Genomic DNA, 18,964 nt, shown 5'->3' on the forward strand with positions numbered 1-18,964 from the left:
TGAGTATGTCAAGGCTGTATATTGTCACCCTGCTTATTTAACTTACATGCAAAGTACACCATGCAAAGTACACCAGGCTGGACAAACCACATGCTGGAATCAAGATTGCCGGGAGAAACATCAATAACCTCAGATATGCAAATGACACCACCTTTATGGCAGAAAGTGAAGAGGAACTAAAGAGCCTCTTGATGAAGGTGAAAGAGGAGAGTGAAAGAGCTGGCTGAAAACTCAAATTCAAAAAACTAAGATCATGGCATCCAGTCCCATCACTTTATGGCAAATAGATGGGGAAACAGTGGAAACAGTAACAGATTTTATTTTCTTGGGCTCCAAAATCACTGCAGATGGTGACTGCAGCCATGAAATTAAAAGACGCTTACTCCTTGGAAGAAAAGTTATGACAAACCTAGACAGCATATTAAAAATAAGAGACATTACTTTGCTGCCAAAGGTCCATCTAGTCAAAGCTACTGTTTTTCCTGTAGTCACGTATGGATGTGAGAGTTGGACCATATAGAAGGCTGAGTGCCGAAGAATTGATGATTTTGAACTGTGATGTTGGAGAACACTCTTGAGAGTCCCTTGGATTGCAAGATCAAGCCAGTTCATCCTAAAGGAAATCAACCCTGAATATTCATTGGAAGGACTGGTACTGAAGCTGAAGCGCCAATACTTTGGCCACCTGATGCAAAGAGCTGACTAATTAGAAAAGACCTTGATGCTGGGAAAGACTGAAGGCAGGAGGAGAAGGGGATGACAGAGGACAAGATGGTTGGATGGTATCACCGACACAATGGACATGAGTTTGAGCAAGCTTGGAGAGACGGTGAAGAACAGAGAAGCCTGGTGTGCTGCAGTCCGTGGGGTTGCAAAGAGTCTGACATGACTGAGCGACTGAACACCACCACCACCACCAACAAAGATGCTTCAGGGAGAGAGTTGGGGAGCGGAAGTCAGGTAGCCTGAGCGGGAGGAAGGTGTGAGATGGCAGTTGATAGAGCAGGAGGGTGTTGGTGGGTGGGTGAGGTGCCAAGCCCTAGTGGAGCAGAGAGGTTAGTAATGGGTGAAGAGGGCTGGAACCAGTCAGTCTTGTTTCTTTACCTTTTCCTGGTATTGCTCTGAGTCTGGGAGTGGCTGAGGAGCCTGTTGGCTCAGGCCCTTTGAGGTTTGGCAAAGCCAGGGAGTGGGCAGAGGCCTTGAGAGGCTTGGGGAGCGATGGTGGAGGAGGTTGGGGAAGTTGTTATAGTATGAAGGGCACTGACTTCCCGAATCTGCATCCCATAGACTTGGTTTTCACTCTGTCATTGTGAATCACAGCCGCACCTACTCTGTTCAGAGTGAGAAGAGGAGGAAAGAGGGGGGAAATGGAAAGAGTGCCTTGTTTTGGAGTGATTTACAGTCACTCAAAGTAACAGAGCAGGATTAGAGCTGACGAGGCCGATTCCCACAGTGGCCTGTCTACCTTCTCCAGGAACTTGGCCCTGGGCCTAGTCTCGGCTTCTGATCAAATCCTAAAATGGGCTCTTAGGTCTCTGTAGCCCAAGGTAGCACGTGGCCTATTGGCCTTAGGTCTGCAAAGGGGACGGGGGTGAGGTGGGGGTGGGGTTGGATGTGGATTACGGGGGGGAAAAAGAAAAGGTATGCAGCTTGCTGGAGAATGTGAGGCAGCCTGTTTGTGGGTGACGTTCAGGACTTGAACCTTAGGGTGTGGTTGCTTTGCTCAGAATTCCGAAGCATTGATGTTGGGACCCTCAGCCTGGGTTGGTTCCTGGTCTGGAGGCCAGGTGTGGCAGTCCTACTGCAAGTTGGTCTTGATTAAAGAGGAAGGTGGACAGAAGGCAAAAGGGCCAATGCAGCTGAGGGGTGATAATCATTTAATGCAAGGAAAGATTATAGGTTCTTGGTTGGGAATGGTGGCCCTGCATTGTGGGAGAAGGGGAGTGGATGATGGTTCCCACTGCCCTGAGAGGGCTATGCTACTTGAAAGAGTATAGTGTGCTCTGACTTGGCGGATTTTTAATGCAGAGGCTATTTTTTTTTGTTTGCTTTTGTTTTCCTGTCAGGGATGTTCGAGAGGAGAGACTGTGAGATCTCTCACATTCCTTCTGTCTCCGGAATTTGATGCAGTCTCTTAGGAGCCATGCAGTTTTCCGTGGTACTGTAGAAGACTCGGGAATGCTTTCTCTTCCTGAGCGTCGGCCCCCCTTTGCTTACTTCCTCAGATCATCTGATCTGTTTCCACATGTTTCCATGAGTTTGAGAGACAGGATCTCAGGCAGGTTGTGCAGTGGGCTTGTTTGGTGAATGGCTGGGGAGTAGATTACGATTTGAATCCAAGCGCTCCATTTGTGCTTTTAAAACTTCCTTCTTCCCTTGACAGTGGACAAAATCTGCTGTTGTTTCAAGGGTGCACGTAAGTTGTTGCTTGAATTTTGAAATACGGGCTGGCAGCCTCCCCTCCATCCTGAGGTCTAGGCGTACATGTGCAGTGTAAGATGGAGAAGAGGGAGGGGTGAGCAGAGCTGAAAGGGTGAGGAAGCTGAACTTACAACTTCTGAGTCAGATGTTACTCAGAAGGCTGAGAGGATGTGGGAGGTGGGCAGGGAGTGAACAAGAAGGGGAGGGTACTTTGGTTCCCAGAATATCAACCCCCTGAATAGGTCGGCATCTGTCTGCACGGTATTCCTTCGGGTTTTCGCATCAGTGCAGCTCTCCGTGACTCTTTATTAGTATAATTGGGAGCTGGCTAGCTGTCAGTACCTTCATTTATTCGTTAACGAAGAGCTGTTGAGTGGATGTTACAATAATGCCTAACATATTCTAATTGCTTTACATGGATGAACTCATTTACTCTTTAATCCACAAAGCAGCCTGTGGGGTAGGTTTATTTTCATCCTCGGATTACAGATTACAGGAAATTGAGGCACAGGATTGTCAAGGATTCTTCAGCTAGCTAGTGGCCAAGCTAGGATTGTAGCCCAAGTGATCTGTCTTAACCCTGCTCTGAGCCAGGGTGTCCCAGACCACGCACTATCTCATGCATGACTTGTTTCTAACAACAATAACAACATCTACGGAAAGAGATATAAATATTCATGGAAATTAGCTCTTTGTCTAGTGCTCGAGAGCTCTTGAAGCACTGATATTTCTCATTTAGTCCTCGAAATGTGATCTCCATCAGACAGATTAAAACCAGATCTCTGAGAGTTTCCTTGCCTATGATCCCATAATCAGGGAGCAAGAGAGAAAACTCCAGCTGAGGTTGAGACTCTGGTGCTCTCATTGTTGGAGGTAGTTTTAGCTGACTTAGCCACTGCAGAGTAGAGAAGGGAAGTGAATCTAGGGTGACAGCCCTCAGCTGAGAGATGCAGTAATAGAAACAGTACCTGTCAGGTACCTGTCCTCTTAGATTTTTGGAGTTTGCATTCTTCTGTTGCTCTGCCAGTAATTCTAGGCATCCCTAGGCCTAGGGGAAGGTGGGGGGGGGGGGTGTCCCTCACCTCTGTTGTAGTCCCCTCAGTTACTGCGTTGCAGCCACCTCTCTGCTCTCCTAAGCAGAATCTGCTGAAGACAGAGGTCACACCATCCTTGATGTGGCTGTGAAGCTGCGCCTTGACCCAGTTCCTCCCACCACCCCTGCCCCCAGGTAATAGCAAAGGCACAGTGACCCGGGCACCGGCCTGGAGGATTCTGTTGGGTTATACTCTCTGTCATGTTGGTCCAGATGTGGTGAAAGATGTCTTCGGTATTGCCTTTTCTCTCCCCAGGGTCCTTCATATAGAGTGAGACTTCTGGTGGCTCAGGTAATAAAGAATCGCCTGCAATGTGGGAGACCTGGGTTCAATCCCTGGTTTGGGGAGATCCCCTGGAGAAGGGAAAGGCTACCCATTCCAGTATTCTGGCCTGGAGAAGTCCATGGACTCAGTCCATGGGGCTGCAAAGAGTCAGACACGACTGAGCGACTTTCACTTTCATTTCAGTACTGCCAAGTGTGGTCCATCTGGGAGCTTCTTAGAAATGCAGATTCTCAGGCCCCGCCCACACCCAAACCCGCCTCTTCGGATTCTGTTTTAACAAGCTCTCCAAATAGGGTAACCAATGGTCTTGGTTTGCACGGAACTGGGGGGTTTCCTGGGACAGGGGACTTTTAGTATTAAACCTGGGTTGAATTGGTTACTCTGTCTCCAGTGATTCTGGGTGTTTATGTGACTACAAATTTTTATTATTGTTTTAAGTTGCTAAGTTTTGGAGTAATTTATTACTTAACAATAAAAAAACGTATTGAACAACTAACACTTTTTTTTTCCAGGAAGGAATTAAGGAATAAATATGTGATTAATGTCTGCAAAATTTAACATTGTTAAATTTTAAAATCACTTTGTAAACTAATTGTATACATTTATGCTCTTCTCCAGTGGTTCTTTTTTTAAACTAATTAATTAATTTTCCGTTGTGCTGTGTCTCTGTTCCTGCGCACAGGCTCTCTCTAGTTGCAGTGAGCAGGGTCCATTCAGCTGCAGTGCTCTGGCTTCTCATTGTGGTGGCTTCTCTTGTTGCGGAGCCCACAGGCTCTTGGGCTTCCATAGTTGCAGCCCGTGATCTTGGTAGTTGTGGCTTTCAGGCTCTAGAGCTTGGGCTCAGTTGTTGTGGCACGTAGGCTTACTTGCTCTCCAGCATGTGGAATCTTCCGGGACCAGGGCTAGAACTGGTGTCCCCTGTGTTGGTAGGCAGAGTCTCAACCACTGGACCACAAGAGAAGCCCTCTAGTGATTCTTAACTGAGCTAGGAGCTATTGATCAATAAACACTATTTTGTGGTCAGTCAGTTCAGTTCAGTTCAGTTCAGTTCAGTTGCTCAGTCGTGTCCGACCCTTTGCGACCCCATGAACTGCAGCACGCCAGGCCTCCCTGTTTATCACCAACTCCTGGAGTTTACTCAAACCCATGTCCATTGAGTCGATGATGTCATCCAACCATCTCATCCTCTGTCGTCCCCTTCTCCTCCTGCCCCCAATCCGTCCCAGCATCAGGGTCTTTTCCAATGAATCAACTCTTCGCATGAGGTGGCCAAAGTACTGGAGTTTCAGCTTCAACATCAGTCCTTCCAATGAACACCCAGGACTGATCTCCTTTAGGATGGACTGGTTGGATCTCCTTGCAGTCCAAGGGACTCTCAAGAGTCTTCTCCAACACCACAGTTCACAAGCATCAGAAGCAGCCCCAAATCCACCCCAGCCCCTGCCTTTCCTTATATTGAGGTTGTGCTTCCTACCCCTTTCTTTAGGATAGGTTTCTTCCCCACTCCTGGTCCCACAAGCAATTAGCACTCAGAGGCTCTCCCTACTAGGCCCTGCAGAATGGGCTAATTATGGCTGAACAAGAGGCTTTGGTTGAGGTCCCTCTTTCTCTGGAAACCACTTTCTCTTCTGCAGATGGTCTCGGAAGCCTTCGGTAGCCTGACAGACATCTTGTGTTTTTTGCCAATATGGGGAGCAAACATTTATTGAGTCAAACATGCCAGATACTGTCCTTGGGGCTACCTTATGCTAAATTATTTTTAATGGGTAATTAAAACCGGTGCTCTAAGAATGAAGTGTCAGAACATTAGAGAGGAAGGACTTTAGGGGCCCTTTAACTCCTGCTCCTTGTAATGTGGTCCACTTGGCAGCTTGTTAGAAAAGCAAAATGTAGGGCCCCACCCCAGAGCAATTGAATCAGAGCCTGTGGTTTAACAAGATCCCCAGGTCATTTGAATGTACTTTAAAATCTGAGAAGCCCAAAGCCCTTGTTTTACAGATCAAAAGCTGAAACCCAGAGAGGTTACGTGATTTGCTGAAGTTTACACAATGACTTACTCTCAGCTTGATTGAGGATAGAATTCTGACTCAAGTCCAGTGCTTTCCTAGACCTGACTGACTTCCTCCAAGGCCGTATTTTGTCCGCTTCTTTTTACTGAATGAACTTAGTTCTGTTTATTTAAAAACCCTTTAAATTCTCTCCTTCACTAATTCAGACTGGACTTCCTTTCAGTTACCCTAGTGGATGGCACTACTTTGCCTCTTAATATTTTGTGTGTTTATTAGATTCCTTCAAGAGTTACATAATCATTTTCTATCTAATGTATGTTTCTGGAACTGGATGAATATAAAAATGCTGCCATCTTTATAAAGATAAGTATTTTAAATAGGAAAGAAATAAAACATCTTACCATTTTATTGTTTATTTCTTTAGTATAGTGTTTATATCAATAGAAAAAAAGAATATAGATATATACATATCTATGTATAACTGAATCATTTTGCCATGCACCTGAAACTAATACTTATATTGTACATCAACTATACTTCAAAAAAAAATTTGTGTTTATATTTATTATTGCACTACCCACACATGCTGGGGTGAGTGTTCACTGTTAGATGGTTGATCACAGCTGGGTTTGTGGACATGACCCAGGATCCATTATTTAGAAGGTATTTCCAGGATTTCGGTTGCATATAATTATGTATTGACAGTGTCCTCATGGTACTGTTTTAAAATGTTGTGTATTAAAAATGGTTAAATAGATTGACCCCATATTTGTGGACATTTAATGTGGGGACTCATCTCTCCCTTCAGCTCTGTCTGTTGCTCACTTAATTGGAGCCTTCCTGGTGCATTTTTCCAGGTTGTAAAATTCCATCTTATGCTAGGGTTAGTTAGAGGATCTCCTCCATATTTTCCACTTGTTCCTCAAATCTCAGACCCTACCCTTTATGTTTGCCTTCTGAGGCACTTAGGGACCTCATTCCTGAGCCTTTCAGGTTGACTTTTATTTATTTTTATTATTCTTTTTTTCCCTCCCTCCCTCCCTCTTTCTTCCTTTCTCCCTTTCTTTCTTTCTTTTTTCTTTCCTTTTAATTCTTCCTCTCAGTCAATTCCCACATGTCCATCTCTTTCACCTTCTGAAATGTTGTCAACATCCTTGGCTGCTGTCATCTTCTCTCCCAGGCTTTATACCTTCGTGGTCCTTAATGTCATTTTTAAATTTTGGGGTGGAGGGTTGTGAGTGGGTTAAATCTGCTGTGTTTAATCGGAAGTCTTTCATTTATAATTTAAAACAAATTGTTTATGTTTTAGTTGTATGTTTGTATATACTCTTTTTTTTCTTTACCAATCTTGAGTTTGACTACTAGTCTTTATGATGGGCTGACCTTGGCAAAGGTTTTTTTTTTTTTTTTTTTCAATGAATTTGAATATATTTTCTAATTCTTTAACATCTTTGTACTAAGTCCTAACTCCCCCACCCCACAGCCTCTATTTTTCTTTCTTCAAGCTTCTTGCATTAAAATTCTATTTTCCCCCATCCCCTGGCTGCCTGCTTTTCTTTTTTCTTTTAAAGTATATAAAAACATGTCAAACTCAGCTTTTCTGAAGGAGATAAGCTTTTATGTCTGGTATTAAACATTTCAATGTTGATATCCTCTTTGCTCCAAGAATTATTTAGGAGACTGTTTTGTAGTTTACAAGTAGGCTTACTTTTGGAGATGCAAGTCTTATGTTTTATCTTGTAGTTTTATTATATTATTACATGGTAGTCAGTATGACCTTTATAATCTCTACTTTTTAAAATTCGTTGCATTTTTCTTTAAAGCTTGGGAAATAATAAAATCTGTAAATATCCTATGGTTGATTCAGTACTTCTTAGTGATAAGCATGGCTTGTCTCATTTTTGTGTTGTATTTTGTTTAAAAAAATAAAAAGCAAGCCTGAGTAAGAATATTTGTATGTCTCCCTTTCTCAGCTGGTTTCATGCCTAGAGTAGTCTGAGGGCTAAGTCTTTATTACCTGGGTAGTAATGGAGCCAAGACTAAGATGAAATTCCATGCTGAAATATTCTCTTTCCTAGGTCAACTCCTGATATTACAGACACTGGGAGTGCAATACAGTGTTCCCACAGAGCCTCGGCTAGAAATTCTTGTTTGATCTTGGGCCATGTATCACCATCTGGTAGATCTGGATGTTTCAGGAATTTTAGCCCCAAACATTTTTGCTGCTTATCTAAATAATTGGGATCTGGTGATCCTCCTGGGACCTGGTTATTATCTCACTGACATTTAAAGCACATTCACCACTTTTTCCCTAAAAGGGAAATGGACAGGGCAGTAGATGAGTACCTCTCCCTTCCATTTGCTTCTTTTTAAAAATAACGATTGTAGTTTATTTATTTTTTGGTCATGCTGCATAGCTTGCAGGATCTTAATTCCCCCACCATGTATTGAAACTATGCCCCCTGTAGTAGAAGCATGGAGTTTCTTAATGCCCAGGGAATTTCCACATTTGCTTTTTAAGTTGTAGGCAGTAGGACTGCAGGTGCCTTTATCCAGTTGGTCAATAAAAATATATTGAATGTTTTTACCCTGCCATGATATATGGGCAAATGACATAATTCCTGTTCTTGAGAAGCTCATTCATAATAGCAAGCTGGGAAGACAGAGGTGGAATAGAATATATTGACAAATTAACGTGGTTGATATGGGAATGTATAAGCATTAGGAGAACACAGAGGAAGATACATTTAATTTTCCTAAAGAACGAAGGAATGAGGACCACCTTAGGGAGAGTGTGATATTTAAGCTGGGTCTTGAAATGAGAATAGGTGCTAGTTGGCCAGAGAGGGAAGGATAGACATTCCAGATGAAGGAACATCATGACTAGGGCATGAACGAAGACAGTGCATAGCATGTTTGTGTGGGAAAGAGCAGTTGGCCTCTTCCCTGGACAACACTGTATATTTGAGTTTGGAAGCATTGAGGCTTACAGGAGTTAGTCTGGGGTTACACTTACGGAAGCATTGATTACCAGGTAGAAGAATTTGCACTTTAATCTGTGGGGAGTGGGTAACCACTGCAGGTTTCTAAGGATGAGATAAGTTCTTTTGTTGTTGTTCAGTCACTAAGTCATGTCCAACTCTTTGCCACCCCATGGACTGCAGCACACCAGGCTTCCCTGTCCTTCACTGTCTCCCAGAGTTTGCTCAAATTCATGCCCACTGACTCAGTGATACCATCCAACCATCTCATCCTATGCTGCCCTTTTCTCCTTTTACCTTCAATGTTTCCCAGCATCAGTCTTTTTCAGTGAGTCAGCTCCGGGCATCACGTGGCCAAAGTATTAGAGCTTCAACTTCAGCATCAGTCCTTCCAATGAATATTCAGGGTTGGTTTCCTTTAGAATTGACTGGTTTGATCTCCTTGCAGTACAGCGGATTCTCTCAGGAGTCTTCTCCAGCACCACAATTCAAAAGCATCAATTCTTGGGTGCTCAGCCTTTTTTTATGGTCCAACTCTCACACCCATACATAATTACTGGAAAAACCATAGCTTTGACTAGACAGACCTTTGTTAGCAAAGTGATCTCTCTGCTTTTTAATATACTGTCTAGATTTGTCATAACTTTTCTTCTCAGGAGCAAGTGTCTTTTAATTTCATGATTGTAGTTACCATCTGCAGTGATTTTTGAACCCAAGAAAATAAAATCTGTCACTGCTTCCACTTTTCTCCTATTTACCATGAAGTGAAGGGATCAGATGCCATGATCTTAGTTTTTTGAATATTGGGTTTTAAGCCAACCTTTCATCCTCCTTTTTTATCCTCATCAAAAGGCTCTTTAATTCCTCTTTACTTTCTGCCGTTAGAGTGGTATCAGATGCATTTTTGAGGTTATTGATATTTCTCCCTGCAGTCTTGATTCTGGCTGTGCTTCATCCAGCCCGGCATTTTGCATGATATACTCTGCATAGAAGTTAAATAAGCAGGGTGACAATATACAGCCTTGACGGACTCCTTTCCCGATTTGGAACCAGTCTATTGTTCCATGTCAAGTTCTGTTGTTTCTTGACCTGCATACAGGTTTCTCAGGGGGCAGATAAGGTGGTCTGGTATTCCCATCTCTTTAAGAATTTTCCAGTTTGTTGTGAACCACACAGTCAAAGGCTTCAGCGTAGTCAATGACAAAACTGGTCCCCTGGAGGAGGAAATGGTAAGCCACTTCACTATTCTTGCTGTGAGCAGTGTGAACAGTATGGAATAAAATCTACCCTTTATAATTTTGTTTTTAAAAAATTTTTTTCCCATTTATTTTTATTAGTTGGAGGCTAATTACAATATCGTAGTGGTTTTTGCCATACACTGACATAAATCAGCCATAGATTTACATGTGTTCCCCTTCCCGATCCCCCCTCCCTTAATCTACCCTTTATAATTTTGGTATTCAAATGTTGGTTCTCCATTGTAAATGTCTGCTACCAAAAATGTGACTCATCTAAAGTAGGTGATTGAAATGTTCTTTTCCTGATATATGCTATTTATGATTCAGATTTACATCTGGATATCTGTGCCACTTGCCATGAACATGCTACCTGCTCGAAAATAGGAAGGATGAGCGTCTGTATGTGCAAATATGGATTTGTGGGCAATGGGAGGACTCATTGTATTGGTAAGTTCTGACTCTTGGCTAAGTTGAAAACTTCACCAAGAAACAAGATTCTCCAGTATTAAAGAGTTGGTGTCCTTGGGGGGAAAACATTGCTATTTTGTTCATGTGCTTTTATTATAAGGAGTTTTGTCAATTACAGTAAGTCTCTGTTTTAGTGTTTAGATACATCCTTTCTTTAGTGTTTACAAGGAATTACCCCTCATGTTAGAGGTCACTGAACTTGAACCTCTGGAAACTCTCTGACCTCACACAGATATGAAATCTGTTTTTAAGTCTTGGGTTTAACTTAGCAATTTGAGTGAGTATTGTCTTTTTAAATTTCTCTAGTTGTTTTGACAGAAAACTATTTTTTTTATTAGTACCATGAGGAAAAACAAAGCACAGTTGCCTATTGAACTTTTCTGGCTGGTGGGTGAGAAATACTGTTTCTTTGAGTCTTATGTCCACCAAAATCCATCCTACAAATTTTTTGTGGTTGTGACCCTTTAAGCTCTTGGATGACTTATAGAAATACAAATACTTTTAGACTAGAAGTATGTGAAATTATTTTTTGTCTCAGAGAATCCACCATGCTGTGAGTCAAATAATATCCAGTTTCAAGCCCAATTCAGAGAGAGAGAGAGAGTTCCATAGCAACTTTACAGTAGCGGATATTAGGATAATCATGGTTTCCTTCCATCATCCATGTTACCTGCAGTGAAAATATGGATAGTTTTGCCTTGTAGCTGTGGATTGACAGTATATACCATCTCACTGTGGTATCTTTGTTTTGTTTTTGTTTTTTGCTCCCTGAAGAAAAAAAACAATTAAATCCTGAGTTCAAAAACTCATATTCTACTTCACAGGTACATGTTTTCACAATCACACAGCTTTGCCTGTTCCTGCAGGCTGGAGTTGGGCCTTCCTGACCCTCTCTGTTTAGGATAAAAACACTATATACTATATATCCCAATAATTGGTGTGCTGAGACCACACCATAGGTTGCAGGTAAGATCATAAATGTGCCCAGTGCTAAGTCACAGGACCTAAGAACTCTAGAATCCCCTACAAACGCGTATGCCCCTTCTGATGAAGCCTGCAGGGGAGATATGCCTCAGGAACAATAGCAAAGGAATACTCCATCTTATGGGCAGGTGGACTTGTGTCTGAAAGCCCTGTGCCCTGCTTAGTAAGCCAGACTGGACACTTGACCTAGCTATGGCTTGAGGGTCCATTTTGCCTCTCTGTATTCTTAGACAGATCTTTTAACCACAGATAGTTTTAATGATGAATAGATTTAATTACATTTTAAAAAGATAATAGAAGGAAAATGAAAGAAAAATCCTACCAGATTTTGAACTGAGTGTGGGGTGCTCTGGGGTTAGCAGGAATTGTGTGCATTTGTGAGAGGCAATTGAACTGTTGTGAGGGAACCAGTAATGTAATAAAACGCTAAGTGACAGATAAAAAACTCCAGTTCCTAAGCAGATGATATCCTACCCACCCCCCCAAAAAAAGCTAGCTGGATATCACCTCTCAAAGGATGTGAGAGAAATTGGTCACAGGAGTTTCCTCTGATGGTACAGTCTAAGGCAGAGTGAGTGAACTCTAAGCTGGGGGCCAGACTTCACTGCTGCCTGTTTTTGTAACAGGGTCTTAATTTGTTTACTGACGGTCTGTGTGCTTTTACGATCCAAAGTATGGATGAGCAGTTGCCACCGGAGACTTATGACTGGCCTTTGACAGAGAAAGTTTGCTGACCCCTGGGCTGGAGGACAGGAGGGAGGTTTACGTTCATTTGACATTGATGTCAAATGATTGAATTAGAACTAGTCAGGGCAGGTCCTGTGGTCTCATCACGCATCCCAGGTTCCAGCCCCTCCTCACTGGGTGATTAACATTGTTTATGTGGATCACTACCGATCAGCAGGAGCTGCTCCTGCCACAGTATTAGCCCTGCCCCCGGATGAGGCTTGAGCACTAATTCCATTGTGTGTCCTGGTGACTCAGAAGTAACAAATTTTCCAGTTAATCATTGGATGCAAAATCATCCTACTTTGATTTTTATTTAAAAAAAGCAAGAGAATGGCTGAGCTGGAAAAGTGGGCTTCTGCTGGATTTTTCCCCCCAGGCCTATGACAAGATCTTTTTAAGTGTGGAGAAGTTCAAAAAGCATCTCCATCTCCCAGTCTTCAAGTAAGACGGGCTATCAGAATGAGATGTTGGATTTCTCTTATGGTCTCGTACACACTTGGCATGAGACAACGAGGGGCCCATGTCCCGGAGTCTGAGAAGTATAGTGAGCGGAGGAGAGGCTGGGGAAATAGATCTTTCTGCTGTTGTCATAGAATGTTGACTTCCAAGTCCATAGCGCAGGAGAACAGTCTGGGTGGTTGATCGTGGTATGGAGTGACAGCGCTTTCTGTGTGTTGTCTCAATGTACCCACAGATAAAGATGAGTGCCAATTTGGAACCAGTGTGGTCTGTGGGAACCACACATCTTGCCACAACACACTCGGAGGCTTTTATTGCATTTGCCTGGAAGGGTATCGAGCCACAAACAACAACAAGACATTCATCCCCAACGACGGCACCTTTTGCACAGGTACTCGGGAAGGGGGCTGCGGATGGCAACGGGGTGACGGCCGAGGGTACCCGGTCCCTGGGGTGTGGAGGAGGAGAGGGCGGGGCCAGGATGGGGTGTGCTTTAAGGAAGGGACTCTCCTTTATCCATGGGGGATATTTGGACATGCACTGAGTATTAGTTAGTATCAGGGAATTATTGTTCATTTTGTTAGAAGGAATAGCTATATTGTAGTATTTTAGGATAATATTCTTATTTTGGGAGCTGCGTGCTAAAGTATCTAGGAGTGTTATTGTGAAGCATGTGGTGTAGTGTTTATCTGTAAGATACTTTAAATGGCAAAATGTGAATGATTGTTGAATCTTGGGGGTGGAGGTGGGACTAGCGGAGACTGGAATATTCTTTTGCTTGTTCAGTGTGTCTGAAATGTTTCAGAACAAACAGCAAGGAGAGATTCTTGGAGATGGTGTGCCATCTCTGCAGTAACCTTTGGAGTGACTGTGGTACTCCCCAGCCCTGTGCATCCTGCCCCAGGGGTGAGCCCTGTGATGCACCTATTAGAGTGTGGGCCTGTCTCCTGGAGGAAGAAGCTGAGTGAGGAGCACAACTTTTAGGACCTCAGTAGCTTTGAAGGTCAGGTTTTGGACATATGTTGGTCAAATAAAAGAGGTGGGCAAAGGCCTCTTAATTTTCAGTGGCTCCTGTATTATTTTCACGATTATATGTCATGATAATATAGCTCTTGGATTTTCTAAGGAAATCTTTGAACAGTAATGAGGAGGAAAGGCAAGAAGAGACTCCTGGTTCTAAGATGGTTTTGCGTAGACTTAATGATTCTTCTTGAGGAGGTCATGGCAACCCACTCCAGTATTCTTGCCTGGAGAATCCCATGGACAGAGGAGCCTGGCAGGCTACATACAGTCCATAGCGTCACAAAGAGTTGGACACAACAGGAGCAACTTAGCAGGCTCTTCTTAAAAAGCTTTGTGATATTTAAAGGTTTGGGGGAGACACAAAGAGAGAGGAGAGCATTTTTATCTTTTTCCCAGGAACCGCAGGGAAAATGCTCTGATTCATTCTCCCTCTTTGTACCAAGGTAAAATTCCCTCAAAGGGTACATTTGATTTATTCTTGGCATGAATGAGCACTGTTCCCTCAGAGAAAACATTTTATAATATCTTGTTGTTTTAGGTAGCAAATTATTTGCTACATGATTGCAGAAGTGCAGTGTTGCAGAATTAAATTAGGTGCCTTAAAAAAAAACTTGGAAGATGATGGTTCATTCAATATACATTTTTCATGCGCTTCCTACGTGCCAAGGCTGTGCTAGTAGGAGGTGATGGTAGATAGCTAATTTCAGTATAATGTATTAGTCATGGGTAAGCAGAGGGTGCTTTCCAGAGTCTGGAATCCTTGGAGGCACTTACCTTGGAAGTGGGTGAGAGATGGGATGCTTTCTGGAGGACTTAACACCTGAAATTGTGTTTTCAAGACTGTGGGAGTTTGACAGGAAAAATTTTATAATAGTATGTATCAGTATAGTTTCTAAGGATGCATTATGTTTTTTAAAGGGTATGAAGAAGAAAAAGAAAGAAAGAAATATTATATTCAAGGGCCAAATAGATGTCAGCCTAAGAAGAGCTGATCTTCCTGGAACAAAATCCTTATCTAGGCTCTGCTTCTATTTATTCTACTTCTTATAATTATTTGGTGACCTTCCCCCTTTAAAAAAAATTGAGGTATAATTCATTAAACCACAAAATGCCCTCTTTTAGAGGGTACAATTCAGTGGTTTTCAGTATAATTTTAAAAAGTTGTGCAACAATCTTCACTATCCAATTTTAGAACCTCCTTTAACCCTCAAAAGAAACCTCATATCCAATGGCAGTTATTCCCATTACTTTTTTTTTTTTTGAGGCCTTTATTTATTACTTTGTAAAACCTGATGGACACTGAGTTTCTTCCAGAATCACAGTTTCACAGAAACACCAGTGGACTTTAGGTAGGGCAGAAGCTTTAGCAAGTTTTGGGGTATCAGCAGTTATCCAGTGCTTGCCTGGAACCAGAAGATTATAAATCCCTGTTCTTGAATTCTGAGAAATTCCTGTGCCTAGGTGTTCATTGTGCTCGGCAGGGTTCAGGTCAAGTTCAGGAGCTGGTTGCAGGTAGGCCTCCTTGGATGTCGCCGAGTATAGATGAGGGCTGAGCTGCAGCAGTTCTAGTGCTGGAGAACCCACAGATGTTCTGGTCCCCAGGCTGCCCCTGGGATGACTCCTGGCGATCATGGAAGCTTTGAGATGAGCCACAACCCAGGGGAAGAAGCTCTATGGCACTTGCAGCATGAGGGCATTCCAAAATGCCAGGGGCCTGGACCAAGGTATCATTGTCCCTCATGATGGTCTTCATTTCTTCACATCCTTGCCAACACTGGATAATATCAATAACGGTCCCCAACTTAAATGAGTGTTTGTGTTCCTCTAATGTGACTTCCTAAGATGTAGGTTTCTGAGCTGAATTTGGCGTTTGAGGAGGGACTGTAGCCTTTGTTTTAGAGCATTTAAATCTAGCATTTAAATCAACAAGCTGTGTGGCCACTCCCCTGCCTCTAGTCAAGAACCCCATGCGAAGATGTGTACGTGTGCATGCTCATTGTTCATGGTCAAGGTCAGGGGTAGGTTATGAAGGAGTGGCTTGTGCTCTAGGGAGAACTGAGTCAGTAGAGAGGTGAGGCCCATCCACATATTGGCTAACAAGTATTGAGGACCAAAGATCAAGCAGGCACTGTGTTAAGTGATTTCCACATGTTTTATTTAATCTGTGCCAAAAAACCCTACTGTAATTAACTTCATTTTACAGAAGTGGTTTGGAAAGGTTAAAGAACAGACATTAGTACAACTAGTAGGTAGCAGAATCAATTCTCCAACCTGGGTCTGTTTGACTTTCAAATCCATGAAATAATTTTAAATATAGAACACCAGGGCTCTGGGATGAGGTCAGAGTGTCCTGCTCAGTTTTGCTATTTTTTACTAAAGAATGGTTCTGGCTGTGGATAAAGTGAAATAATCTTATATATAGAATGAGGCATAGGGAATTTTCTCCCTTGATTAGTTAACTATGTTAATACGGTTGCTTAGAACATTTTTTCTTCACAAGCAAACATGTTATAAGCTTGGAGACCCAGTAGAATCTACCACTACATGGAGAATTTGTCCTGTTGAGCTTAACATGATGACCTTAACATGTCTATCCAGTCAAGATCTAGAACAGTTTAGTAAAGGTATGCTTTGGAAACATTAGGAAGTAGCAGAGGATTAAATATCAAAATCATGTCATACTCATCTCAGTGATATATGGTAAATACATCTAGACTTCCTTAAGGCAACTGATGTTCCTGACAATCTCTGTGGACAAGACAGAGAATTATTGATTGGATGATGGTAAAATTAGATTTTAAAGGAAGAAACAGTGTGGCATAGTGTTTAAGGATATGATCTCAGAAGCCAGACACCTGGCTTCTGATTCTAGCTTTTCCGCTGTTAAACCTGCGTGGCTTCAGGTTAACCATTCTATGCTTCAGTTACTTCATCTGTAAAATGGGGATAATAACAGCATCAACCTCCCAGGGTTTTTGTGAGGATTAAATAAGATGGAAAATAATCATTAATAAATAACAAAGTGTTTAGAACAGTGCTTGACATGCACAAGATGACATGCAGGGGTTATTGTTATTAACAGTCATTATAACAATTATTGTTATTAAACTGTTGAATGTATACAAAGCAAATGGATTAACGCCTGCAGTGACTCATACAGAGCTAATCAGTATCTAGAAACTCCAAGTATTTCCCATACCACTGCATTTTTGCCTAATAATGCTTGGACCTTTTATTTTTAGTAGCTACTGAAAAATTAATTTATTCCTACTCACTTCCTTTTTAGGAATCTGGGGCAGGTGGACAGGCTGGAAAATGGTTTCTGTGTTAAAAGTGTATTCATAAACACATTTTACAAATTCCTCAGTGGGGGGAGAAAAATCTTACTAAGCTAAGATGATAGATCCAGTCTCGGAACACAGTGCTGAAATAATTTCTAAAGTGTGTACTAGATTGAGATTGATTTTAAGAATCCTTTCTTAACAGTTACCCAAATTGCCATGATTTTGTTATCAATAATGTTTGTTGGGTTTGCCTGGTGGCTCAGTGGTAAAGAATCTGCCTGCCAATTCAGGAGACATGGGTTTGATCCCTGATCTGGGACCATCCCACATGCAAATAAGCCCGTGTGCCGCAACTATTGACCCTGTGCTCTAGAGCCCGGGAGCTGCAACTGCTGAAGCCCGTGCTCCCTAGAGCCCATGCTCCTAGAGTTCGTGCTCCCTAGAGTCTGTGCTCCCTAGAGCCTGTGCTCCCTGTTCTGAAACAACAAAAGCCACGGTAATGAGAAACCTGCACACCTCAACTAGAGAGTAGCCCCTGTTTGCTGCAACTAGAGAAAAAGCCCACGGAGCAACAAAGACCCAGCACCGCCCCAAATAAATAAGTTGATAAAATTATAGAAAAAAGAGCAAAAAACAGTGTTTGTTTGACAAGTTTCACTTCTCACCACCCTTTGTTGTGTTTTATGATGTCTTCTCCCTTCTTGACAATATTTATGCTGATTTTTTTTTTTGTCAGTAGTGTGGTTCTTGAGATCATTCATATTCTAAAATGTCATTCCTTTCCTTAAATATAGCATGATGTTTTGCTCTCTTTTCCTTAGAACTCTGTACATGTTACTTCTGTGCTATCTGGCATTTAGTGTTTCAGACAAGAAGTCCTGGGTCAGATTGCTTCTCTTTTCCTCATAAATTACTATTCCCTTCTCTCAGGAGGTTTATAGATTTTTCTCTTCTTCCTTGAAACCCAGAATGACTTATTTTTCAACATTCATGCCTGTCACCTTAAAAGGCTATTTTTATTTGAATACAAAACTGGAGCAGTTTTTCTTTTGATATTAATTTTTTATATATTTACTCCATTTTCTTCCATAATTCCTTTTAAATAGATATTGCATGTTTTGGGTCTGTCCTCATATTATATTTTTGTCGCATAGTTTCTGTCTTAGATAATTAATCTTTCTATGTGTTTTGGAGAATTCCTTGAGTTGAAATTTGTGAATTTGTTTTCAATGCCTCTATTGAGCTTTTATTTTTGGCATTCATATTTTGTTTTTAATTTCCAAGACTTCATTTTTTTTTCTCTCAGAAATTCCCTTTTTCATTACTACAGTATCTTCTTAACCTTATTTGTGTTTCAGCATCTCTTATTATGTCAGGAATGTCTTGGTTATTTCTTACTGAGTAACTCTACTCCTTCCACCCTACAACTCCCTCCAAATTTAGTGGTTTAAATTTATATATGTATATATGTAACATATGTATGTATGTATATGTATATACATATGCACATATGTATATATGTAACATGTATATATGTGTACGTATGTATATACGCATATATATGTAACAATTTATTATTTGCTACAATTCTGTGGCTAGGTGGTTTTGTCCCTTGTGTGCACATATTCAACTGGTGGCTGGACCAGGCTGGGCTGATGAAAGAAGGCCTCTCTCACATACGCCTCGGGCCTTGGTGTGTGTATGTATGTGTTCAGTTGTGTCCGACTCTTTGCGACCCTATGGACTGTAGCTCTCCAGGCTCCTCTGACCATAGGATGGAATTTTCCAGACAAGAACACTGGAGTGTGTTGCCATTTCCTACTCCAGGAGCTCCATCCATGTCTCTTTTGTGTCTCCTGTGTTGGTAGGTGGATTCTTTACCACTATCGCCACCTGGACCTTGATTCTAGCTGTCAAGCAGGCCACCTGAGTCCTCCTTCACGTGGCATCTCATCTTTAGGGCCTCTCTGACTGGCCTGTCTCCCAAGC

The 18,964-nt window shown here is 42.1% G+C and overlaps 1 protein-coding gene across 7 annotated transcripts in view; it reads left to right on the forward strand.

Moving 5' to 3' along the window:
* The window catches only part of SUSD1 (sushi domain containing 1), a 183,681-nt gene that overhangs the window by 6,476 nt on the left and 158,241 nt on the right, over positions 1–18,964 (forward strand). For 6 of the 7 annotated variants that reach the window (XM_061163419.1, XM_061163424.1, XM_061163423.1 and 3 more), the window contains exons 2-3: positions 10,356–10,475; positions 12,904–13,059. In XM_061163419.1, the coding sequence (XP_061019402.1) occupies positions 10,356–10,475; positions 12,904–13,059 (276 nt within the window). Of the gene's footprint in view, positions 1–10,355; positions 10,476–12,903; positions 13,060–15,293; positions 15,416–18,964 lie in introns of those variants that run through there. The other variant, XM_061163422.1, reaches the window with a different exon arrangement.

Source organism: Dama dama, chromosome 16, assembly GCF_033118175.1.
Source record: "Dama dama isolate Ldn47 chromosome 16, ASM3311817v1, whole genome shotgun sequence".
NCBI classification, from domain to species: domain Eukaryota; kingdom Metazoa; phylum Chordata; class Mammalia; order Artiodactyla; family Cervidae; genus Dama; species Dama dama.